The 26,361-nt window shown below is 39.4% G+C and overlaps 2 protein-coding genes across 7 annotated transcripts in view; one reads left to right on the forward strand and one right to left on the reverse strand.

The window, feature by feature from the left end:
• Positions 1-2,305: 2,305 nt before the first annotated feature.
• On the reverse strand, positions 2,306-15,976 carry COPS5 (COP9 signalosome subunit 5). The gene is made up of 8 exons (XM_086609367.1): positions 15,794-15,976; positions 15,407-15,641; positions 12,625-12,753; positions 11,248-11,313; positions 9,693-9,778; positions 6,754-6,865; positions 5,838-5,986; positions 2,306-2,705 (listed from the first exon to the last, which is right to left on the reverse strand). The coding sequence occupies exons 1-8, from the start codon at positions 15,952-15,954 to the stop codon at positions 2,621-2,623; spliced, it is 1,023 nt and encodes a 340-aa protein (XP_086465493.1). The 5' UTR covers positions 15,955-15,976; the 3' UTR covers positions 2,306-2,620.
• Positions 15,977-16,502: 526 nt separating this feature from the next.
• Positions 16,503-26,361, forward strand: part of CSPP1 (centrosome and spindle pole associated protein 1) — a 70,279-nt gene continuing 60,420 nt past the window's right edge. For 4 of the 6 annotated variants that reach the window (XM_009979165.2, XM_086608684.1, XM_086608687.1 and 1 more), the window contains exons 1-3: positions 17,057-17,098; positions 20,799-20,902; positions 22,251-22,347. In XM_009979165.2, coding sequence (XP_009977467.2) covers positions 17,086-17,098; positions 20,799-20,902; positions 22,251-22,347 — 214 coding nt within the window. In that variant the 5' untranslated portion in view covers positions 17,057-17,085. Of the gene's footprint in view, positions 16,526-17,056; positions 17,099-20,798; positions 20,903-22,250; positions 22,348-26,361 lie in introns of those variants that run through there. The other 2 variants (XM_086608685.1, XM_086608688.1) reach the window with 2 other exon arrangements.

The raw sequence follows: 26,361 nt of genomic DNA on the forward strand, positions 1-26,361 counted from the left end.
TTACACCTTAGTATTTGATTTTTACAAACATGCATATTTTCTTTGGATTTTGTCGAGATTAGAATGGATAAATTGTTTAAAAATGCAACTGGCATACAAGAGAAAGGTGAGCATAGAGTACAACTTTAAAAACCAGAGCAACAAGAGAGGGAAGAAGTTCAAACACAATTCAGCATTTTCAGCATTCCATAATTTTAATATCTGTTGACAAATACTGTTAGATGAAGAAATTAATTGTGGTTATCGAATTTTATTTTTATTTAGTAAAATGTCAAAGGCACCCAATTTTTGTATGCACGCTTGTCTCAAAAATCTAAATAAAGAGAACCTACTTGCATGTGCTTTAGTATGTACTGAATTACTTTAGCTGTCAAAATAATTACCCGATATGTGGCATTTGTTTGCATAAACTGATTTCTAAATAAAAAGTGAGTGCAAACGTGGAAGAATGAATTCCCTATTTGTTGATATACAATATGTATTGCTCTCAAGAATACCTTAATTCCTAATATTTTTAAAGTCTTAAATAGAATGAAGGCATACTTTCTACCCCTTAACAATTCTGCATCGTTTAGGATACGCTTTTGTGCGTATGTGTACATATTGCATGCCTCCTTTGTGGTAATCATCCTTAACATGTGGAATTCTGATCTCAGTTAAGGCAGAATTTGGAGTAAAGCTAGCATTAAAAATGGTTGCTCAAGGACAAGGGCATTGGGTATTTCAAGTAGACAGAAGATATCCAAAACTTTTGGATCGTGTTATGCAAAGAGAATTCTATCAAGTGGCAACATAGGTTATATTTCCTAATAGGTGTTTATCTCACAACAGCAGCGTACTTCTTTGTGTAAACACACGTTGAGTGGGACAAGGGCTGTGTGGCAAAATTTAAAGTCTCGCAAACACCCGTGGAAGAAAATAAGTAGAAAAAGTTACTGGCCAGGGACGCTTGCTATGTCTTCCTTGAACTTAAAAAGGCACTGCTGTGGGCTTACGTACTGTGCTTGCTTGTACAGAAGTCTACTGCTGCCATTTCCAAGAAAATTAATAGCTTTGAATAATAAAATACCACAGCTTTCTTCTCCTGCCTCCCCACCACCACTGCCACGCTGGAAGAAGCATAAAGCTGTTCTCCTATCGAACTGCACATCTGGTAATTATCTCAACTTTACTAACTCCAATTACATGTATTTTTCCTATACTGTTGGATGCTGCTGCTTTAAAACTCTTGATGAATTTCTGCTTCAGGGTATCTGCATTTCCCTGCTGAATGATAACTTTCCATTGTATAACTTGCATCTTAGCTTCAAATACACTGGAATCCATTTCGATGAAAAGCCCCAAATGAGTAATAGCTATTAAAATTTCCAGACCAAAACAAAAACAAAACCCACATCAAGGCAAAGTTAAGGTTGAAAGGGAGTATCAGTTACTTAAGGTATAAAGCGTAATGGCATACTGTATAAAGCATAAATTATCCCAAAAGTAAACATTCCAAAAACCCCAGGAAACTCAGGATTAAGGATAAAAATTTAAAAGAAATCCAAACATCTTGAATTATTGAAATGCAGTACAAAAGCCTCCAAAACAAACTTAGATCAGCCCTGCAGCAGCACCATGTTGTAAGCCAGCAATTATGATTAATGCATTTTAGTATCTGTGGTCCTAAATAAGCCTAATGTGTATTTCAGAGATAATAATTTTTCATTTTGTTCCTCTGCATGCCACAAGGGACTATGACTAGCAATAGAAGGTGAGCAGAAGAAAAATAATGGTACATAACCATGGAACTGGTTGTTAACTTGACTACTTACAAACATAAACCGTCCATCGTAAGTGTGAAGCTACAAGCAAAATACTGTTGTATCATGAATGATGCAACATGCTCCCTCCCTGGAGGTGTTCAAGGCCAGGTTGGACGGAGCCTTGAGTAGCCTGATATAGTTGAGAGGCGTCCCTGCCCATGACAGGGAGGTTGGATTAGATGATCTCTAAGGTCCCTTCCAGCCTATGCCATTCCATGATTCTATGAATGTTTCATCACTGTGAGAAGGAACCACTTCTGGCTGGACCAGTAAAACTAAATCAGGAAAGGCTCCATTAGATTTAATAACTTGTTAAGAAAAGCAAATGGAATTTCAATTCTTAAAATTAAACCTAGAAATGAAAATCTGACAAACAAACTTCTTATACTGCATAGGTTACCTATTTAATCTGAGTGGACAGAACTTTTCTATGGAACAATGAGAAAAAGAGTAAGAAGAGATGAATGTTTGCCAAAAAATTCAAGTCCCATAACACTCACTCATTTTCAAAATTGTTTTATTGCAGTTGGATAATAGAGATAAATACCTAAGAGCAAAATCTAGTAAGTCACATTTATTTTTCTTTTGGAACAATTCTCCAAACTAGTTGTGTTTTATGATAAAGAACAAAAAGTTGCACTACATTTCAGAACATTTTGTTCTTTAAAACTGGTCAGACAGGTGGGAAATATTAAAGTACTACAAATTAAATGAATAATTTTCCACTCCAGCTTTGCTTCCCAAATTGAACAAATCCAAGCAAAAGAAACCATGATTTTTCTGCTTTGGAGATGCATATCAGCTGGTGATGCACTTCAAGCTATATTAATTTGATTAAAAAGTTTATCCTTAATAACCTGAGACATCAATCCATGTATAGCTTCTATGGTGGTCTTGCAGCTGAAAAACAAGCATAAATTCAATGTTGGACAAACACCGGACTGAAGTGTCACTTTATTTGAAGATATTCAGCTGTTTTGGAAGTTCAGGGTGCCCATAACCCCATGAATCTTAACAACCGTCCAGAAAGAAAAGTCACAAACAGCAATTTAGCCATTGTTGCCAATAGCTTTCTGTTACTTAAAAATCAAACTGATGAGCACTATACACACAAAGAGCAATTCCAGAAAACTTCTCTGTCTGGCAATTTAGGACATCTTACATTAACAAGAGCAAGTGAGCTCTGCAGTCATATGAAGAAAAAAAAAAAAAATTCCTGGGGGAATGTAGCTACCAGCTGTTATCAATACCTGAAGGTTCTCACTGTTCTCTAACTTCTCTCCTTTGCCCAACCCCAGGCCAGTAGTGCACAGTAACCATAGCTCCTCTGAAGAGGAGCTCTCCTCTGAAGAGAAACGTTACAGAAAATATTAAAGGAAGAGTTTATAGAGCTAATCAGTTATTAGTCAAAATATGTAACGTGCAAAACCCCCAAACAGCTGAGAGGATTCCTATTGATCTAAGTTTCATCCAGTGTACCTGGCTAAAATGGATGTAGTGTCAAACTAACAACAAAAAAAAAAGTCTCAAAACAGAATACACAAGTGCAAAAGATGAATCAAACCTGCCTGAAGGCACGGAGAATAGGGACAAATTACTACTAGATAGATAAAGGAATCCTAGGCAAAGGAATCCAGCTTGGAGCACGGTTTGGCTAATGCATATGTACTCCTAGAAAATGGCTCTTAGAGGTGTGTATGTACAATAACAGAAGATACCATATAGCCAAGCGTAGGCACCTTTATGCTAATGTCTGACAGTATTATTTTTCCTAAAACAGGTCCACTCAATAATCCTTTAGCAAACTTTGCAACCTTATTTCTTCAAAGTAATTTAGGTGCCACTGAATCAAAAGTCCTGCGGTTTACACAAGTCTTCTACTGTTTTTTCTCTTCTCTTAGGAAAGATTATTAGTTGAAGAAAAACATGCGTCTGCAAAAGTGTTCCAATCCATTTTGGGAACTACAGTAGCCTCTGTTACGCAGGAAAGCAGAACTGATGACAACAACAATCCCTCCCAGCCTTACAATTTATCAACTAACTACCGATGATGACTAAATAGGAAGGAAAAATCTCTATAACCACTGCAACAAATAATACAGTAGGATCATCAGAGGAGGAGCTGTTTCTTAGAAAAACTGTTAAACGCATGACAGTAACGTGAAAATAAAATGCGGTCAATATTATGGGACACCAAAGAGGGATCAAAATCAAAGCAAACTTGTCAGCGACTTCATCCTTCTCATGTCTTCAAAGCATTGCTATTGTAACTGTTTCACTACAGGAACTGGGAGGTGTCCCTTAACCTGGCTGTTGTGAGTTAGCAACAGCCTTGACTCCGTTGCAAAGGTATTCTGCAACTACAATAGTCTCAACGGGTATTAACTTCCATAGTCAACCCCCCTCCAACTCAAATCACGCTTGTTAGAAAACTTGTAAGAGCTGTTAACTTTCTGTAACAAGGGAACAAGTGCGCAGAAGGCACCAGCACAACAGCAACCCTGATTCTATTTAGCAATGACCACATTACATTTGCAGGTATTCCCCTGCTTCTTACTGTGAAACAAAGGCTTGTCCAACACAAGCTGACTCCTCTCTTCATTAAGGCAAAGCTCGTGTTCACCCGAGTCATAGTGAGCAATATGTAAACAAGGTTATTTATTTATAAACCAGTCTCTTTACACAAGGCCTCCTTTTGGCCTCGATTTTTTTACCTCTCATTAAACTCACCACTCATCTTGTATCTCAAAAATCAGTTCCTTAGTGAAGTTTGTACTGTGGCACACACTGCTAACATGGTGGGGGCAGGGCGGGAGAGAATACGTGTATCAGTGTATGAATATCTGTGTACCAGGATAAAATGATGAGGAAGAGGACAAGAAAACCTCCAAATCTGAGAAGCAGAACATCCCAGATTTTATTCCACTTTTTTTGCTGTCTGTTCCAAGGGATTCTACAGGATTGTTCCTTTTTAAATGGAATTGTATCTCACTCAGAACACTCCTAAGATGCATGCAGGGGAGTCCTGTCTTCTCTACAGATGGACCTGAGACTGTATTAGCAGGTACAGTGCAGTACTTCTTGGTTTTCGAAGTCTGGATACAATGTTCTTGAACAGCCCAAGATACAGCATGACTTGTTGAATACTCTTACCGTTTGTTACAGATTTTACTTGGGAAAAATGGTGACTATAACAATACATAGATAGCCTAAGCATACATATCATTCTCATGACTATTCGGAAAGAGATGTATTAGTGAGAAGCAACTTTTGTACTTCGAAGCTCAAAAAAGAGAAGAGCTGATTACTAACAAACATATAAGCAACACTGAGGGAAAACACCACAACTTCTTTGAAATAATTCTGTACACCCAGTGATGAAAAGTTCATTAACTGATAATAGCAAGTATTTGCTATCAGGCAGGGTAGCCAAATCTAAAGGCCAGAATATCTGTAATATCTACTTCTTACCAATAAAACAAAACAACAACAACAAATCTTCCTCATTTGTGGAAAAAAGCTGTATTAATCAAGAAATATGAAAAAAAGCACGAGTTCTTAATTTTTAAGTAAGTCAAAGTATTACACAAGTGTAAACTAAACTTACTGGACTGTTAGCACTGCTTCTTAAAATCACATTCTATATAGTAATTTTATTTACTGTTAGTTTAAACCTGATTAATCACATAATTTCTAGCAATTCTACCATTTTGCCCTCTTTTTTGGTTTGCCGTATACTGATGGAATTTAACAGGCATTTTTTGTTTAATAAACTATAAACTAGAGTTGAATTTATTCCAGAAACAAAGACTGAAAAGCCACTGTAGGTATAACGAAAGCAAGATTTTCTTCAACTTTCAAAAATAACTAGTGATATTGAGAGTCTCTCATTCCTATCTATAATCTAATCATTCTTACCTATAATCTTAGTAGGTTACAATTTAATTGGTAGGTTACAATTAAAGACATGATAAAAGTTTAAAACAAAATAACACTTTTTACAGGGAAGAACACAAGTATGTGCTGTCTTACCTGTCTCTTGTTGCTTTTGCAAGTTTGTCTTCTGATTTCTTATCATGAGTCTCTAAACCCAGCATGAAACTGCCCCTTCCAAGCTGAGCTTCTGACTGTTCTAATTTTTCAGACAAATCAAAGACTTGGCCAGTGGTGTAGTCGGCATTCTTAGGAGAAAGAAGTCAATAAACACATTGAATTCTAAGCTTATAAATTCAAGCATTTATACACAAAATAAACACAATCTGAAAAGAGCCTTTAAGACTGTAGTACTGCATATTTTAACATGTATCTGCAACTGAAGTGACACAGAACATGAGTGGCACATGAGTGGTGGTTGAAAGAATGGAAGCTGAACATCTGACAAAAGTCAGTACCCAAAGCCTGAAATGGGCACTCTCTATTACTTTGGCCCATGGCCAAAGTTATGAAAGAGTAAGCAAACCGCAGTTGGTTTTGACTGAGACAAAAGGTATAAAATTGGCTTTTGTAGAAGGAAGGTTTTGATGCTGAGCTGTTACACTGAAGGTCTACCTGTAGTATTTCTGTTGCAACCTCGTTTTAACAGTTCCACTAGTGTTCTGTTATTTACTTATTTAAAGTGTTTACTTATTCAATACCATTATTTCAAGGCATATTATTCATTACAGTGCTGTAAAGAGATATAAGGTTAAAAGGTGTTTAAGACAAACTCTAAGCATATAGACAACTCAGTAAAATTAAATGTAAGTTATTCCCACCTTCTACTTTTAAGAGCAGACATAAGGAACATTTCAGTATTTATAATTAGGAGAACGTTCCTTTCTTGTTTAATCTGAGAAATAGATTCTTACTGAAGGATCTGTATCTATCAGTGTCCCACTAAGTATTTTAGAGAAGAGGGTCTGGCTTTCTGCACTAAAGAATTAACATGATAGCCTACTATGGTACTTACAGTAAGCAGACTAGAAGAGCTGAGAGTGTTCACCCAGTACTTGTTCCACAAAAGCTCAAGCAATTTACGATCCAAAGATGATTTGAAGTACGAGACTTCTAAAGCATAATACCTTTAAAACAAACATGCAAACAAAATAAGCTTCCATCTAAATGTCTTATTTGGCTGTGACACCCAAAGTATGTGCATCTCAAAAAATCCTTATCAATGGCTAATATTTTCAAAAATTCAAAGCAGTGAACAAGAAAAAAGTTGCCCCCAGTTCCAGTCCTAACTCTAGAAAGATCTTCCGTAAATATTTCATATAGAGCTTCAATACAGGTATAAATAATCCCCACACATACTGCTGTGTTCTATTTAATGAGATTGCAATGGTTTTTTTTTAATTATTCTCATAACAACTTCTTGTGCAATGCAATGATGCCCTGTTCCATGCTTGGGATCTTCAATACTGTAATAATTGTAACTTACGGATCACAGCAGTTTTGCACATATCACCTCTCATTCCATTAGGAACGTTTGATAGCAGTAAATGTTAACAGGCAAACAATCTTACATTCTACCATACCTATTTCGAAAGCCGAGCTTTAGTGGTACTACAGAATTCACAAGAGATGATAAAGCAGATTGAAAGCTGAGCTATGCAAAGTCATTAGTGTAGGTGAATTACAGCAACATTAAAGAGCTATATTAAACTTTATTTTGATCAGAAAATTCTTGAGCAGATTATCAATAATTCTATTATCTCTTGATTTCTCTGGAAAGGTATTTTACCTTGCATTTCTGTAAGAAATTCTATCTGAGAGAACAATGCTTTAAAATCTACCACCACAGCACATTTTAATATTTCTGTGATAGAACAAATACCCTTATTTCACATATGCTAAAGAAAAGGAGGTACTAAGTTCTTCAGAGAGATGTGTGGCAGATTCAAAATTAGAAATCCAAGTTGTATGAGAAATAGTGTAACACACTGATGTAAAAAGATTAAATGGAAGCAGTTTCACATTGGGCAATGAACACCAATTAAAAGGAGAGAAGTTTGACTAATATTATCCAGATAGCTACTATAAAGCAGTTAGTCACTGGCACTCTAAAAAGACAGGATCATTAAGGATGTAAAGCACAAGTCTTAGGAGGAGAGGCTGAAGGAACTGGGGTTGTTCAGTCTGGAAAAAGGGAGGCTGAGGGGAGACCTTATTGCTCTCTACAACTACCTGAAAGGAGGTTCTAGCAAGGTAGATGTCCATCTATTCTCCCAAGCAACAAGTGATACTACAAGAGGAAAGGGCCTGAAGCTGGGCCAGGGGAGGTTTAGATTGGGTATTAGGAAGAATTTCTTCACCAAAAGGGGTGTCAAGCATTGGCTGCCCTGGGAAGTGGTTGAGTCACCATCCCTGGAGGTATTTAAAAGACTTATAGATGTGGTGCTTAAGGACCTGTTTTAGTGGTGGAGTTGGCAGTGTTAGGGTTATGGTTGGACTTCATGATCTTAAGGGCCTTTTCCAACCTAAAGGATTCCATGATCATTATTCAATTTCTCTAAACTTAATTCTTAGTCAGACTACCCACACTACTGAGAGGACACCACCACTCTAGTCTTTCGTATTATCAGTAATATAGTAATGTGACAAATTTTCAGTTTTAATTCCCTCTCTTTGCCTAGTTGCTGTTTCCTTCTAGGAAAGACTGGAAAATACTTTCTTGGTTTGGATGGAAAGAAATGGCTTGTACAAGAAGCCAACTTCCTGAGGAAGAGGAGAAGCCAACTTCAAAAAACCACCAAATGAACTCTCCCTAATTGACACCTAAAAAAGAAAGGATAAAACATATCCTCCTTTCATGCTTAAAAGCACTGGTTTATGGCCAAAGCCAGAATTGTAAAGACTACTCTGAAATTACAGGAACATTACAGTTCTACAAAGATTTTTGTGTCATTACTGTTCTGGATTTTCCCTCAAATTGGATAGGAAGACCAATTCCCAATTGTGTTCATTTCTTCATCTCTTCAGGGTCAGACTTTGCATGCAACTATAAATGCACTGAAGAACAGATATCCATGCCCCAAAACCATGAAAAAAATACGTGACAGCCTATAGGACACACTGGTGTCAAAAAGAGCATCAAGTCCTCTGTACAGAGATGCTTAAGCTGTAGTGCTTGTCACACATCTGAAGGCAGAAGTGAAGCCAGCTGTTACCGAAAGAAACAGTCCCATCTTTCCTTAGCTCTTCTTTGCAAATACTGCATCTCCAACATGTCTTTACTTTCCACCCCATGTCAGCTTAGCCAGCTAGAACATGTGTGCTGCCACAAGTTGGTCCAGATCAGGGGACTGACCTGGCAAAACGAATGCCTTGTCGAATACGTAAACGTGGGTATGAAGTGAGTAACATGTAGTTGGGGATAAAATAGTTAAAGAAAGAATAGTTAAACTAAACTGCCTTTTAATTCATGGAAAGTGAACTAGCAGGAGAGAAAAAGCTGTAATTCTTCCTATTGCTGGTGTTATCCTTGAAGCAGCTCCACTTTCCAACCCTACCAAAGGCAGAAACAATCTTAACGTGCCCCGTGACGCAGGATAAAAGACGCACAGCACTTTCCACTGCTCAGGAAAGCAGACAGATTACAGTCTCCCTGCTGCTGAATCTACATCTGACCTTTTCCTCTCTCCCCTAAGAAAGCACCACGACTTAAAAATGTTCAGGAATCAACTGCTAATGCTTTTAACCAGGTTCTTCTTCTTTGTAACAGTCCTCCCTTAAAATATCTCCTGATAAATGACAATAACACTTTTCCACGAAACCAATGGCGCTAAAGTAACAAAGAACTTCAAGATTTGAAACACTACAAGAAACGTACTTTTCTGTACTGAATCACTAACCTAAACACAAAAATTGACAATCTGTGTTAGAGTTAGTAGTTTTGATGTTACTTACTGTTTACAATGTACACCAAAGTCTTCTATTTTATTAAGTGGAATAGTCTGGTATTCAGAGGGACCTTCATCTGGAGGTTTATAGCCCTAAAAATTCAACAAAGGGTAAAGATGACACAGTAATTTCAAGACTTATTTAAATGCCTAAACTCTTTGAAAGCACTTCACAAAAATTCTAGTTTATGCAATTCTAGTTTATTTTTCCTAAGGAAAAAGAAATTTCCCTCAGTAGTCTGAAAGCTGGAATTTTCTTGGATCTCAGATTTACATTTGGCTTTACTAGCAGCCATTACATTTGTAGGTCTATCAAAAAGCCTGTTGGAAGCGAACTAGTGGTCATAGTTGTGATTTTTCAAACACGATGGCAAGCTATGATTAGATCATTTCTTAGATCAAAGAAAGAGCGAGCTTCTTCTAAGACAATATTTCTCTACCTATACTCGTAAGTGATTTCAATCCTCTTTTGAGGGAAGACAGGAGGCACGAGAAGAGGGAAGAAACATCCACGCCTTGGATGTGCCTTAGGGATAGTCAAGACTTCAGTTACTTATTTAGCCAAGATCTTGCCACTCACAGCTACTGAATAGGCAAGGACTGCCGGCAGACCACTGTGAGGACTCTCATATAGGATTTGGTTTTCAAGTGCAGGATTCTTCTCCCTGCTCAAACTCCTGAAAGTATTTATGAAGTGGTTTTGCCTTCAGACGTGAATATTCTCCTGAATCACAAACTGTTCTAAGAAGATCTCTTGTATATTCATCAACACAAAAACAACGCTTCAGTGCAACTAGGAACCTCTCACAAACATTTTTGTTAATTACAGTTTTCCTGGATGTCAGCCTGAAGTTCTTGATGAGTCAATAATAACTAGAAATTTGAAGGATATACCTGAACTTTATTAGATTGAAATTAAATAGCACAGTTATACCTCTGCCAGAAGTAGACACAAAAGAATGCATTTGGAGATCTAGATCTCCAATATTTATGTGATTTCCTACTTTTCAGTCTAACCCTTCCACATTGTTCAATTAACTCGTTTCTTTTTTGTACATCATTTTGTGAAGATTCATAATATTTATTTGAAAGAGTTAAGTAGATAGTTTCAAATTTTGCTTTTCTAAAATGAAAAGCAGATTACAACATATAAAGCACTCTATTAACATTTGGTTTCAGGTCTAAAAAATGATAGAGAAGAATTAACATAAATCTATTTTGATGAATGTTATCTACAACTATATCCATTAAAAAATGGCTACATTGAGATTTACGATTTCAGGACAGGTCCACTACCTTCACAGTCTATTTGATTTAACATTGCTGAAAATCTATGAAAAACAAACTACAAGTCAACCTGTGTAAATGTAATCAATATCCAACCACACACAATAACTAGTATATCAGCACATCTTTTTTTTTTTTTAAATGAACAATGACATATAGTACAGCACAGCAGATCGAACTGTCAGATGATCGAAATGCAGTAATCTTTAAAACCAATCTATTACTCATTTAAAGACAGCTTAGTGATCACACCCTAGATAATTTTAACTATTTACCTTAGGATATGTCCTAAATGCTCCAAGATTTACTTTTCCTGCAGATATTGTTCTTGTTGGATCAATCTGCAGAAATACAGGTAATGCATTAAAGTTATATGCATTTTACAAATTATTACAGTCATCAATTAACTTTACAGTAATTGTATTTCAGAAATATAATTACTGCAAATTGTATTAGTTTTGTCAAAACCAGTACTTTTTCAGTTGGCATCTGTTGGTATGAGATTGTCTAAAAAGATGGGAACATCAACAGCATTCTATTGACCATAAGCAATCAATAAACCGTAATAAAAAAATTTGCACTTTAATCTTCTAACCACTAGAGGTAAGAAACAGTACTGTGATCCACTATATTTTGGTGGAAAACACAGGAAACTAATGAAGGAATCTCCTTGCTAACACATTTACAGAATCACAGAACATTAGGGATTGGAAGAGACCTCAAAGGATCATCTAGTCTAATCCCCCTGCCGGAGCAGGACCACCTAGCTCAGATCACACAAGAATGCGTCCAGGCGGGTTTTGAACATCTCCAGAGAAGGAGTCTCAATTTACTAATGCTGTGTTTAATTTTAAAAGTAGTTTAAAGAAGAAAAAAAAAAAAGAAAAAAGCAGTCCCAAGGAAAGTGTTCCAAATCTATGAAATTATGTCATAACACAGGACAACTCACATGGCAGAAATACTTCTTAAGGGTGATTTATCCTTTTCTAATGTAACTCTTCCATCAGATTTATATTCCTTATTTTCGACTAATTTCAGTCTTTTTTCCTTTATTTCCTTCAGCAGCAATGGTTATAAAACTATCTAAAATAAGAATTACTTTTGATTTCAAATGTGATCTGAAGCCTGGAAGACCTTGAAGGGCCCCAAGAGTTTCTTCAGATTTTTCCTTCAAAGCTAGCTTTCCAGGTATCTTCTACCTTGTACTGTGCCACTGATTTAATTTAAAAGGCATTTCAAATGCCAAGTAACAAAACTCGGCAAACATGCTTTGCTGTATTTCGACAGAAGCAGCAACAAAGAGAACAAAAGAAACACATTTTTCTTTTATTGCAGTAGGTCAAATATGGATTGCTCAATACATTTTTTTGCAAAAGTATCAAGTAGAACTTTAAGTTAAGAGTAATGTATGGATTTATACGAAGCTATCATACCTGCAACAATGCAGTGAAAATGGCCTCATAGCCAATGCTGCTGGTTTGACCAGTATGTGGCCAACAAAGCAAAAGGAGCGATGTCAGTTTAAAGTGGATCCAACACTTCCATCACGCAAAATACACACTACTAGAATGTTAACAGACAGAAATCTAAAAATTATTCCTCCCTCAACATAATGTGCTATGCAGTTTTATCAACTATCAGCCAGTACTTACAACCACTGCTACAAAGGGTTCTTGAAACTGCTGATTAAGCATCTGGGTACTGACGTCGATCCCAGAAAGCCAGCAGCCGTAGCCAGGGTGACTGTGATACCAGCCAATTGCATTTTCCAGACGACCAACCTAACAGCAGCGAAGGAAAATAAACCCAGTGTTAAATCTCCATTCCAAAAGTATCAGCTGCCCTCTGTGGGGCCTTCCAGCATACTACAACACGGTGAGAGGATAAAAAGAATGCCTACATAGCCTGCGATGCTAACTTACGAATACTAAACTAAATACTACATATATGTCGTATTTTACTGAACTGTTTTCTAGAAATCATACAATCTGTAGAATTGGCATTCTCTGGTATAGCTACTACCACAAAACAAAGAACTTCAAGGAGCCAGGAGCTCCTTCTTCAATGACAGCTGAATTACAGAGGTAATTCCACACAGTGGGACTCTCCAGCATGGAAGAAAAATATAATGTATGGTATGTCAGTAGAGAATGAACGTTCATTATTTAGCACATCTCAGAGGCATACAGAGAGATCACTGGTAAGTTCAAAAAATTACAACTTGAAAGATGCCTATTTTCAACACCAAATGTGACGGAATTTCTTGCCAGAGCATGCTCTCAAAGTCGAAACATGAATTTTTGAGATTTTTAGAGTCAGAAAAACTCAAAATAGCAGTTTCCAAATAATACCCCTGGCTATCTCTACAAATATCGGAAAACAAACGACTCCCCTCCCAGGAGCACGAACACCCATTGTCGCACCCAATTTTGCAATCCTTTCTCAGGAATTGCTTACTGGCTGCTTAATACTGAGTTGAATAATTTTGGTATGACCCTATATACCAATTCTTAACTGAGAGTTATGTGTTTGGAGGAATCAGCTGCTTGGTTTTGCCACATACTGAATATGTCAGGAATGCTATATCAGGAAAATGTTAAGATGAGACCGAACACACAAACTGCCTACTCAATGGAATATTTATTTCATTTTCCAGCTGCTGAATAATATTCGTATTTTCTTTACAACTCCCATTTATAGGCACCAACAAAACACGAGACAACTTGCATTATTTTTGAAAGACAAATAAAACTTTTTGAGCAGATCCTGCCTACGGTGAAGCAAGTAACTGGAACGTTGGCTTCTGTAAAGTACTTAGGCAGGAGGATATATCAACCTGCAATCTAATATTAAAAAAGATTATTCCAGGAACAACTGCTTGCCAAAATCAAATGTGGAAGAGCAAGCATGCAAACTCTTCCAGAGCATCAGAAAAGCTGAGATATGAAATTGAACTTGTGTGAAAATATAAAAATTATGAAAGTAGCTATAGACAAAACTGCACAATATAAGTAACTAGAACAAAATATTTACTATCATGAGTACTCCCACACAAACCTGGACTATTCTAAACATAAGATAAACTAACTGCATATAAAATATTAATTTTATGCTATGTCTGTACTATTTTGAAACCCATTAAAACTGGATAGAACAAATATGTTTAAAGACTCCTTTTCTAGTTCCCTATTTTTCTGTAACAACAGTATTAGCATCATGACATTAATAGTTTTCAGATAAATGAACTAGATTATATGATTTCAAAATTTTCTCATGAACAGGGATGATGAATTATCTAGAAAAATAAACTCCACCTAACCCTGTCCCAGAATATGCTTATTGTATAGGTACTTCTGGATTACGTTTACTCTTTTCTGACGTTATGATCCAGCCTAATTCACATTTATTTAAACATCTTTAACTGTATATAAGGCTGTGAATATCAGTACAGGTCTCCAAAACAACCCAAATACTGCTCTGTTATACCCAGTGAATAAGTAAGGGGCCTCTACTTTTAGGAGGTTTAAAATACTTCCTGGATTAAAGAAAAATCAAAGGGCAAACCAGGCCTCGAACTATTTCAGCTTGGAGAGTTAGAGTGATTTCAGTGTTTATTCATAGTACAGGATTGCCCTGTAATGGAAGAAGCGTGTCAGCAGGTGCTCTGAAGGGCCATCCTGGTTCCTAGATCAGCCATAGAGTAGATTCATATTTCTGTTGTCCTTCTGCATGTGAGAATTTTACTGCATAGTCAGGTTTAATATGACATGGATCTCTGAATACAACGTGACAGAGAGGGGACAGACGTTTGAGTCGGTCTAAATTTCTGAATCATAAATCTGAATAATTATGCTGCACTGAAACTTACTTATTCCTTCACTTTCTTCACAAACATCTTTCCTTTATTATCACGGAAAACAGCAGCGTGGCTATCCAGTAAGACTCCAGAAAGCAAGGAGGTAAGCATAAATGTTATATTCCTGATCTACACATAATAATTATTTTGGTGTATAAATGTATTATATTTAATTTTGCATACTGTTTTCAGAAACCTGTGGTGTAGCAGTTATTTTAGAAGCACGCTCCCTCCTTGTTCCATCCACAAGCCATCAGCTGCAGCCACAAAAAACACTTCCTGAGCAATAAAAACAATTTATAAAGGAAAGGAGAGTCAAGTATCTGATGACCTACTGTAGGACATGCAAATGCACGGGAAAACGTTCAGAGGGCCCTGTGTTCTTCGCTGCCGACAGAGTTCTCTTAGCCGTGTTTGAGAAGAAACAGGGCAACCGGGCAGCCAGTTTATGGCTGCGGGAGGAGGGAAGGCGGGGAATTCCGCCTGCAACCCCCACGGCGTGCTCCTGCGCGATGAGCCTGCAAGATCCGCAGCCGCACCACGGAAGAGGGGAAACACCCTCTTCCACCTCTTCTTACCTGCTTCGCGTTCTCGATGTACGCGGCCATGTACTCGTAGGCAGCCGCCTGAGCGTTGACGCGAGTCTCGGTGCCCTCCACGGGCAGGGCGAAGCTGTCCATGATGATCATGGTCTCCCCGTCCACTTTGCCCAACATGAGCCCCATCACCTCCAGGTTGCCCCCCGACCTGGCGTGCATCACCATCTTCAGGAGCGCCAGCGCCGAGATCTTGCAGTACTTGAAGTAATGGTGGCTGCAAGACAGAGGCCGCGGAGGCCATCAGGGCTGGCCCCGCCGTCCGATCCAACCCGGCCCGGCCCGCGCCTCCAGACCTCGCCGCCCGCCCTCCGGCCCCACCGCCCGGCCCGGCCCGGCCCGGCCCGGCGCGACGCGACGCTCACTCACTCTTTGGTCCAGGGCTTGGCCGCCAGGATCTCCTGCTGCTGCTTACGGTCGTACTTGTAGATCTCGTCGATGCTCTGCGCCTCCTGCATGTTGTTGGCCAACTCCCACGTCTTCTGCGCCATCCCGCTCCCGGAGGCGCCGCTCCCCGCCGCCGTCGCCATCCTTGCCCCGCACCGGGCCCGGCCCTGGACCGCCGCACCGGGCCGCCGGCGGAACCAAGCGAGGCGGAGGGGGGGGGAGGGGTGGCGGCGGCGGGAGGTGGTACGGTCCGCGCAGGCCCAGGGCGGGCGGCGCTGCGCCTCTAGCGGGGGCGCTCGGCTCTGCGCCTCGACCGGGTCAGCACGGCCGGTGGCGCAGCCTGCGGGTGGAGGGGGGGCCCCTGAGCGTGCCCCGGTTACAGCATGTTCGGGCCTGACAGAAGCGTTCGGGGGCCGCAGTGCCCGCCGCCGCCCGGCCGGCCAAGCGCCGTTTCACGGGGAGCCGCCGGCGAAGGCCCTGGTTGAGGAGAGGCTGCCGCCGCCTCTCTTCCCGCTCCCTCTCGCTGGGTACAGCCGCGCCGGTGCCGCCCCAGCGCTGCTCTCGACCGGGCGCGAGCGAGGCCAGCGGCGGCTGCGCGGTAGAACAGCCGCGTCGCGCCGCCCTCCGGGCCAGCTGGGGGCGCTGTTCGGCGCCGCCCGCCGGTTCCCGGGGAGGCGGTAGCGCGCGCGGGACGCGGAGCAGCTGCCGGCGCCGGTGAGCGGGGCGGTCGGGACGGCGCTCAGGGCTCTCCCCCCGCAGCCCGGGCCAGCGGCCCCGCCGCGCGGAGGCCGAGCGGGCCGCCTCGCTTACAGCCCGGAGCGGGCGGCGGCCGGGATGGGCCCGGGAGGCGGCGCAGGGAGCGCGCCGAGGCGGGGCCCGAGCCGCGGTGCCGGGTGTCCCCGTAGGGAGCAGCGGGGCCTGCAGGGCCTTCCGGCGGGAGCTCTGTGTTGTGCGGCCGTTGCCTGACAACGGCGCCGCGCTCCTTCGAGGAGCGGAGCCCGGGGTGCCGCCTCCCTGCGCCGCCGTTGCCGTTCGGGGTGGGTCGCGGTGCCCACGCCCGGTCTGAGGGGGCCGGGGCTGCCTGAGGAGCGCTGTCCAGGAGGGCGGGGAGGCGGGGGCGGCCCGAGCGCGGGCGGGCGCGGCGGGCCGGGGCTGGGGGAGAGGTGCTTCCCCGAGCGGTCAGGCTTGGAGAAGGGAATCTGAGATACCCTGGCGCTGAACGTTTTCCGAAATTAGTGTCTTTTTGGACCAGAGTGCGTGTTCTGGAAGAGAAGATGAGCCCTTATGGTGAGGGGAAGTAACTCGCGGAACTTGTTGGTTGGTTGTTTGGAGGGTTAATTGCCTTTACAGTTATGAAAAAGTCGTGCTGTTTTAGTCAGAGTTTATTAATTGTGAGCGTCCAGGTCCTGGAGGGTTTTTTTTTTTTTTGGTACTTTTTCGGATAAGAATTTGAAAGAAACGAAGATGAAAGGCGCAGGAAGCATGTCTCACTTCAGCAAGAGCTCACTTTAAATGCCATTCGCAGGGGTGGAGAAGCAGCCAGTACTGGCTGTTACGAGACCTTAGGAAGCTTGGTTGAAACTTTGAAAAGTATTTTTTAGTGACACGATTACGTGACCATATAGTCTCTAAGTACGACTATTAAACTTGGCATGTAGTTGCTTTATTTAAACCATCCTTGCTGCAGTTCATAGAGATGGGAATTGCCGTTTTGCCAGTTTTCCTAGTGTTATTTTAATATTACGGTAGCACAGAAGAGATCAAATCTGTCTACTTTCACATGATGATTTTAAATTTTGTGCCCCGTTTTCCTGAACAGATAGGAGAAGAAGGGAAAGAATAAAAAGGAACACAGTAAGCATTGGTTTAGATGATAGAGTAGATACGCAATACACAGCTATATATGGTACATATGATCCGATACATATACACATAGATGTTTTGAGTATCTTGAATACAGAGACCTGCGTTATGAAGTCTGGGCGTAGATGCAATAAAAATCTCGTTTTCAAACTTGACTTACTTTCTTGAGTATGTGTATGCTTTCTGTTGCCTGATATATTTGTTTAAGTTGAAGTCTACCTAGCTGACTCTGCAATTATTCAGTTGCGTTTGTGAAAACTTCCAGTTTAAAAGGGAAAAAAGGTTATGAAAAACTGAAATCATCTTGAAAGTAAAAATGTAGAAAAGACATTTATTATGGGACATTTTCAGACAGTAGTTGAGTATATAGCAACAGTATGTTTAATGGAATTTCACTTTGAATAATACAGTGTTTTAGGAATGTAAATACATCCAAGACGTAAAGATGGCGTAGATCTATCAGCTCTTCCTTTAGCTCTGGCATCAAACGCTTTTTTAAAATAGTGTTTATAAAGTATTCCATTTTCCAAAAACCATTAAAAACATGTTGTTTGCACTTCATGTTTTTTGGGGGCATATGGTTTATCCTCGGATTTTTCAAGTGTTTACAGCATGTTCTGATTTTCCCTTTTGCTCTATGTGTGTGCCCGTGGAGCAATGTCTCCAAGCTTAGTTTTGAATCTGCTACTTTTACTAGTAATTGCAAGAGTCTAGAAATGCACAGAATGCATTCAGACACATTGCTACGCTTAAAATAGATTATTTTGTTTGGAATTTTAAGTGATAGTGTAGTTCAACTGTAACTGTTTTGTCTTTCTTTTTTAATTTATTATATTGCTCTTTTGAGCAATATGATAGGAGTACAGAATGATAGAATATTCATTGTTTTCCTTGTGCTAGATGGGAAATATACTGCAAATATTCCTTTACTTATGCTGTCTCTCAGAATAGGTTTAGTACTGTTCCCATACAGTGATTTGGAAACAGTTCTAGAGTTTATAAATGTTATTGTAAATAGAGGTAAGAAATACAGATGTTACCATCAATAAGCTTTTGGAAAGGCTTCTCACAGTGCCTCCTTCTACGTGTGGTAATTTTCCTCTTGGTGACTGTGCAGCACTGGATAGGTGATGAGACTGACTTTTAAATTCTTTAGTATGACAAGTTGTTTAAACCATTCAGAACAGTTTTTTTTCATTATTCTTACGTACCTTAATAGGCTAAATAAAATTTTTCGGTGCCTGGAAACTTACTCTCTTTTAGATTTCTTTTATCCTTTATCAGTGTGCAAAACTAATGAGATTAAAGATTTAGGACAAATCAGATGGGAGAATTTATTTTCGGAATTGATTGTCCTGTATTACCACTAGGAGTTGTAAATAGGTTGTCCTAGTTCTGCCTCCTTTGTGACAACATTATAATTTTATATCATGAATTAAAAAGTGGCGTTAATGTAAGAGAAAAAGTTTAAAGGAATACATTTTAAGGAATACATCAAGCAGATAAATTCAAGTAACTGCATGCTAAGGAATACATCTGAGAGAATTTTGACATTTTTTCTCTTCATCTGACTTCTAGTAAGCACTTATCTCAGTGTCTCTGGACATATTATTTTCGATTTACCTATGTAATGTCTTATTCTGTTTGTCTTGAGGGGGTGGATTTTTTTTGTTTGTTTTGTTTTGATTTTTTTAATTATTTGATCCTCTTCCTGAAAGTGTTTTCTAATACACTTTTATCATTGGCCTGTTGTTTACTTCATACGGTCTGTAGGCTTTAGAAAGATAATGAATTAGCCTTAATAAAACTGCTGTACAATCTCAGTTTAGATACGAATGTGATGGGATTGCTTAGGAACCTGCATAAGCAATCCTGTTGCTGAAGTTGTGTGCGTAGCATTAGAGGGATTTGAGGGTCGTAATTTTCTCCTCAGTTTCATGCTTCCTTTACGCATGGAATATAACATACAGATTTTTTTTAATATGTAGGCTTGGTTTTGCAAAACTTCTCCTCCAGTGGAGTTGGTGAAAATGCTGAGTGGAAGTTAGAATTCTGAGTAGGCTCGTATGCAGTCATTCATTTTGATTTTGTCTTTTTTCTTTCCGTGGTGACTTAGTATGCAGCTTTGCAGTGTTTTCAGTTCTGATAAGACTATGTTAACAAAGAATATTCAAAGTCTGAGTGTGTGCCTTAACTTCTGTACAGTTCCATTCCATCCATGGATTTGATTCACTTTAATTTTTACTATGAGGCTATCTAGGAGCAGCAATATACAAAAAAATGTACAAATAAGATGCTAAAATTTCCGCTCTGAAGGGCTTTCAGTTAAATAGGCAAGGTGCACAACTAATGGAAGAGAGATAATCAGTTGTTCCTCAGTACATGTTTTCTTAGAGATGAGAGGCTTGTCTTATTGCAAGTCAATGGTGCCAGATATCCATCATCTTATAGTTATTTGAGAATTGTAGCTGTTGTTATTGCCTCTGCTATTTTATTGGTACAGGAGGTCATGATACACTGCTGGCTCCAACTCCAGAAATGCTATGCGTTTTTGTTTGTTTGTTTGTTTTTTCTTTGTTGCTTTTTGTGAATTTTTGTTTGTTTGTTTTGAATAAGCTTAATGATTTTTAAGATTTCTCATGATAGTAAGTTAAACATAGAATTGATCGTATGGTTTGGTCCTTGTTTTATAGTATATTTTTTGTACCTTTTTTGTCTAACGATTCCTTTATCCTGTTTATTTTTTTATGTTGTCCAATTTTGATTTTATAATTCACTAACAATAAGCCTGTGCTACTGTGTAGTGAAGGGCCATTGGTATACTTGAAGTTAAAAAAACAACCCAAAACACTTTAGCCAAGTTAGAAAAAAAGATTAGAGAAATATCTTCAGTCTTATGATCTGGAATCTTTGAATTTTCTCTCTGGTGAAACATCAAGTAATATTCTCCATGAATGAGTTTCCTGAGTCAGGAGTTTCATTGACCCAGCAAACATCTTAAGGCTTATAGTTCTGAGGAACAAATTTGAATACTTAAATACTGTCTTAAGCAACTGTAATTGAGCTCTAAGTTTTTGAGATTCTAGTGTAGTCACAATGTTCTATGTCTTTTCTATAACCTTAGAAATGACAGCAGATGATTTAGACAAATTTATTGAAGATCAGAAGGCCAAGTTGGCAAAAGATAAGGCAGACCTTGAAAATGATCCACCTTACCTGGAAATAAAGGTAAGAGTATTAAATAGTTTTCCTGAATTTAAACACTTCTATTGCTAGGGTCTTGATTTAAGCTTGCTTTTGCTGTGCTTTTAAAACTGTATTTATTGTTAAAGTATATATTAAAGATTTATCTATTCAAAGTAATTTCTAACTTAAATACTTTGTCTCTGTATTTATGTAGATTTTTAAAAATGTATTTGCCACCGGGCATACACAGTAACATTTGTATTTTATAAGTGGAAAAACTTTTGCACATGGTTATCGTGGTTCCTTCCGCCCTCCCTAGGGAAACTGACTAGCAGGGATCTGCTTACTCTGGAGCATGTATGTTGGGATGGGGATGGAAGCTATAAATATCCTCAAAATTTCTTTTACAGACACTAGGAAGTATAAAAGGCAAATTACTTAATCCAATTAATTAAACAAAATCTGTTCTTATCACAATTTTCCTATTAGGAATTTTAGTACCTAATTCTAAAGCTATAAAGACTTTATAATTTGCACATCACCATTAAGTTGTTTAATTGTGCCAGTACCTGGCAAAAAGCCATATCAAAATGATTTGAGCTGGCTAAGTGTTATGGTTACTAAAGTCCTCAGTGAAAAAATGAGTTTTGATTTGTCTGTTGTTTGACTTACAGAGCCCCAAACACCTTGAACTTTTAACAGCAATTATAATGTTGAGTTTTCACTCCCTTTTTCGTTTCATCAGAAGGTTACAAGAATTCATCTTTCCCCTTCTGGGGTGTTATAAGTATTTCTACCTAGTTATAATAATTATCTCCAGAAAGTTTTATTAATTCACTCCAGCAATTAAATTCTTAGGGAGCTATGAGGAGTTGAGCTTTCTTTATTTTTGCCTCCTCAGCTCAGAGCAGGTTTAAAGAGGAGGAGAATGTTTTCAGCCTATGGTTTGATAAAGTCCTAAGCTGTATGGTGAAAGTGTAGTTACAAGGAACGGGTGTGTTAAACTTGCCCTATAATACCCTGTAATTCTTGAATAGTTTCAAGGAGGGTGCAGTACGTCAAATCAGCCCCCATAAAAAACCAGAGAGACTATGTGTAAACTATGAAACAATTGTGGATTATGATATGTGCTTTTTGGCATAAATCACAATTTATATTGTCAACATATTTCATGACATGAAATATATTGTACTAATAAATAATGTGTTGTAGAGGAGAACTACTTTTCTGCTAGTATTAATGAAATGCATAACTTGCTTTAATGTGTTAATCCAGCATCAGTTTCAATCTCTCTATTCTGCAGTGCTAGTGATTATGTTAATAATGTTGTTCTTATATGTGATATTTCTTTTACCTTGTGATGCAACAAAACATTTTGTTTTGTTTTCAGAATAAGGAATCGGAGAAGCTTTCTGAGACTAGCAAAATGTTAATCTCCATGGCTAAAGAAAATATACCTCCAAATAGTCAACAGAACTATCCTTTAGGTATAGTATATTTTTTTATTTGTCTTCTAGATTTAAGTAGCATTTAGCTACCTTGAAGTTTTGGAAGGGAATAGCTACTTCGGATCTTAATTATAAGACGATCATTATAATTCAAGTGCATAACAATTCTTCAGTCTTCCAAATGTTTTGGGATTGTGTGGAATTTTTTTTGTAGTTATGCTTTTTCTGGAATAAGGAAAATATGCCAAGCACTTTCTTTTTCTTCTTGTAAAGGTAGCTCCTTCAAAAAAAACCCAACCCAAACCAAACAAAAAGCTGCTTACCAGTTTTTGTCCTTTCCTGTTGTATTTGGGTGGAGCAAAAGCTTTGGAAGTCCATCTTTCATCTGGACTTTACTGCAAAAGCATACATTTGCTGTACTTTGTGCTGGGGAATTAAGGATGCCTTTTCTTTCAGCCTCTAAGCTTAAGAGTCCTAGTCCATCTTGGCTAAAATGCACAAGATAAAACTAATTTTTCTTTTAAATGCTAAGTTTCTTTTAAACATTTAGGCATAGAGTGCTAAACTGATTGTATTACTTTTGTAATTTTATTATAATGTAGTCATTTGTTATACAAGGAAAGAACAAGTACTTAGTTTTGGTTGAAATCTTTACCAAGTGAAATGGTTAGATTTGTTTTGCTGTGGCTATTGGTTTAATCACTGTTTTCTTTGAAAATATATCATAGAATCATAGAATGATTAGAGTTGGAAGGGACCTCAAAGATCATCTAGTTCCAACCCCCCTGCCATGGCCAGGGAAACCCTCCACTACACCAGGTTGCCCAAAGCCTCATCCAACCTGGCCTTGAACACCTCCAGGGATGGGGCATCCACAACTTCTCTGCGCAACCTGTTCCAGTACCTCACCGCCCTCAATGTAAAAAATTTCTTTCTTATATCTAACCTAAATCTCACCTCTTTCAGTTTAAATCCGTTGCCCCTTGTCCTATCACTACACACCCTTGTAAAAAGTCCCTCTCCAGCTTTCCTGTAGGCCCCCTTTAGGTACTGGAAAGCTGCAATAAGATCACCCTGGAGCCTTCTCTTCTCCAGGCTGAACAGCCCCAACTCTCTCAGCCTGTCTTCATAGCAGAGGTGCTCCAGCCCTCTGATCATCTTCGTGGCCCTCCTTTGGACTCGTTCCAGCAGCTCCATGTCCTTCTTGTGTTGGGGACTCCAGAGCTGAACACAGTATTCCAGGTGGGGTCTCACGAGAGCTGACTAGAGGGGCAGAATCACCTCCCTGGACCTGCTGGCCACGCTCCTTTTGATACAGCCCAGGATACGGTTGGCTTTCTGGGCTGCCAGCGCACATTGCCGGCTCATGTTGAGCTTCTCATCCACCAGCACCCCCAAGTCCTTTTCCTCAGGGCTGCTCTCCATCCATTCTCCGCCCGGCCTGTACTTGTGCATGGGATTGCCCCGACCCATATGCAGGACCTTGCACTTGGCCTTGTTGAACTTCATGAGGTTCTCACAGGCCCATCTCTCCAGCCTGTCAAGGTCCCTCTGCATGGCATCCCTTCCCTTCAGCGTGTCCACAACACCACACAACTTGGTGTCATCTGCAAACTTGCTGAGGGTGCACTCAATCCCACTGTCCATGTCTCCAACAAAGATGTTAAATAGCACTGGTCCCAGTACCGACCCCTGAGGAACACCACTCGTCACTGGCCTCCACGTGGACATTGAACCATTGACCACAACTCTTTGAGTGCGACCATCCAGCCAATTCCTTATTCACCGAGTGGTCCATCCATCAAAACCATGTCTTTCTGGTTTAGAGATAAGGATGTTGTGTGGGACAGTATCAAATGCTTTGGATAAGTCGAGGTAGATGATGTCAGTTGCTCTTCCCCTATCCATCAATGCTGTAACCTCATCATAGAAGGCCACCAAATTAGTCAGGCAGGATTTGCCCTTAGTGAAGCCATGTTGGCTGTCACCAAATGTCACCGTATATTGTCCTATTTTCTTCTTTTCTCTTTGTTCTTTGTGATTCCTGTTTGAAAATGTGTGAGAGTGTTCCTTTCTCCCTTTTACTGTTCCTGTAACGTGCCACCTTTCCTTGCTTGTCCTACCATCTCCTTTCTGTAGCCACTCCTGTTTTTCCTTAGTTACACTTGTGTAGCTCAGGTTTGTCTTGACAGCTTCAGAGTGTTTCTGTGTCATGCTTCTTGTTGATAGGTAACTCTTTTCTTTCATGTGTAGACACTTCGGGTTTGTACCTCATTAATTTTCCTACTGTGTTTACTGTAGTTGTGATGTACTTCTTCCCCTTCTTTCCCCAGCTTTTATTGCTGAGCATGATGTCATATAGTATGGAATATACCTTTGGTCAGCTGTCTCAGCTGTGTCCCCTCCCAACTTCTTGTGCACCCCCAGTCTACTCACTGGTGGGGTGAGAAGCAGAAAAGGCCTTGACTCAGTGTAAGCACTGCTCAGCAGTAACGAAAACATCTTTGCACTATCAACACTGTTTGCAGCACAAATCCAAAACAGAGCCCCGTAGTAGCTACCGTGAAGAAAATTAACTCTACCCCAGTCAAAACCAGCACATTCTATGATGATAATATGGGTGCTGAACACATTTGGCTATAAGTGGATGGTCGTTGATATTATTGGTTCTGCTTTAAAGCAATGTCGTTGCCTTTGGATTAAATTAGACAGGGATTTGTTCCTTGGTAGCTGCTAGGTGTGTTCCATAGTTCTAACAGTAGTGTTGAGAATCAGGCTGAATGAAGGCATAGTTATTTCTAAACATATTAAATGCATACAAACTTTTATGTAAAAATGCATTTAAAATGTGAACTTTTTTCTAAAAAAAAAATTGTCAGTGTGATAGTGTATGATTAACAGAATGTGCAATAGCAAAAAAACAAACAGAGAATAAACAAAAGTAGAAAACCAATGAAAAAGGAAATATATCTCTTATTTGACAGAAGAATTCAAACACATTGTGCACGAAATTAGGATTAATGCATGTTAGCTGGAGTATTTTTGCCCTGCTAGGCTCTCCGAAAGTAAGTTTTGAAGTAAGTTGTTTTCAAATATTTCCTAAATAACTACCCATAATTGTTATCTTGGGGCTTTTCTGGTGGCCAAAAAAAGGTCTTCTGTAATAAAATTAACCTTAAACCCTCTTTTGTTTGAATGTTTCACATATTTGAATCGAAACACTTGATTCTCATTGATTTTTTTCCTGTGCTGAATTTTAATGGCTTCTGTGAAGTTATTGAATGGATCTTCACTCTGATGTGTTAGTCGCTTTTGATTTTTTTCTTGGTTTCCTATATTTAATCCAACAATCATTTCATGTGAAAATAAAAGGCAAGAACAAGTAGCTGAAACAAACCCTTTCTTCTTCTGTATTCTATTCCTCGTTACACTTACCCCTTTTCCGAGGGTTGAAATGGTACACTGTTTTTTAATGGAACTAATGCTTCCCTTATGTGCAAAATTAGGAGAAAAGTGAATTGCAGGTTGGAGAAGAAACTCCCATGCAGCTTTTGGTTAATAGTTGAGCTCTGCAAGCTGTTTCAAAATAGCGTATGACATATTTAATTGGGTATTAGGCCCTTCAGTTCTACAGAACAGCAGGCTGACTCCTGTTTTGGCTCGTGAGGCTACATTCTGACTTAGCTGAAACTACCTCGAGCCAAGACAACTAAGTGTATTATTACTAAGTATATTTCAGCCTTTTATTTGCTTCGGTAGCAGAATGATTCCCAAGCGAGCAATTTTCAGTATTTATATAATGTCATTTTTACTGTATAGACACTGATTTATGCCCTGAACAAAGTACCATGCAATAAATTTGGACTAACAGAAGAGTAAATCTCAAATATCCCTCTGTTCCCTCCTACTCCTTGCTAATCATTTTACATAGACCACAAGATGTAGAAATGCTTTGAGAGAAACAATAGGAAATAAAAGAAACACACAGTTGCGTCTATGTCTCTTGTGTGGTTTTGTGGAATTCACTAGCTCTCTGTGGAGAGTGGTGAAAAT

The sequence above is a fragment of the Tauraco erythrolophus genome, chromosome 3, assembly GCF_009769465.1.
Source record: "Tauraco erythrolophus isolate bTauEry1 chromosome 3, bTauEry1.pri, whole genome shotgun sequence".
Lineage (NCBI taxonomy): Eukaryota > Metazoa > Chordata > Aves > Musophagiformes > Musophagidae > Tauraco > Tauraco erythrolophus.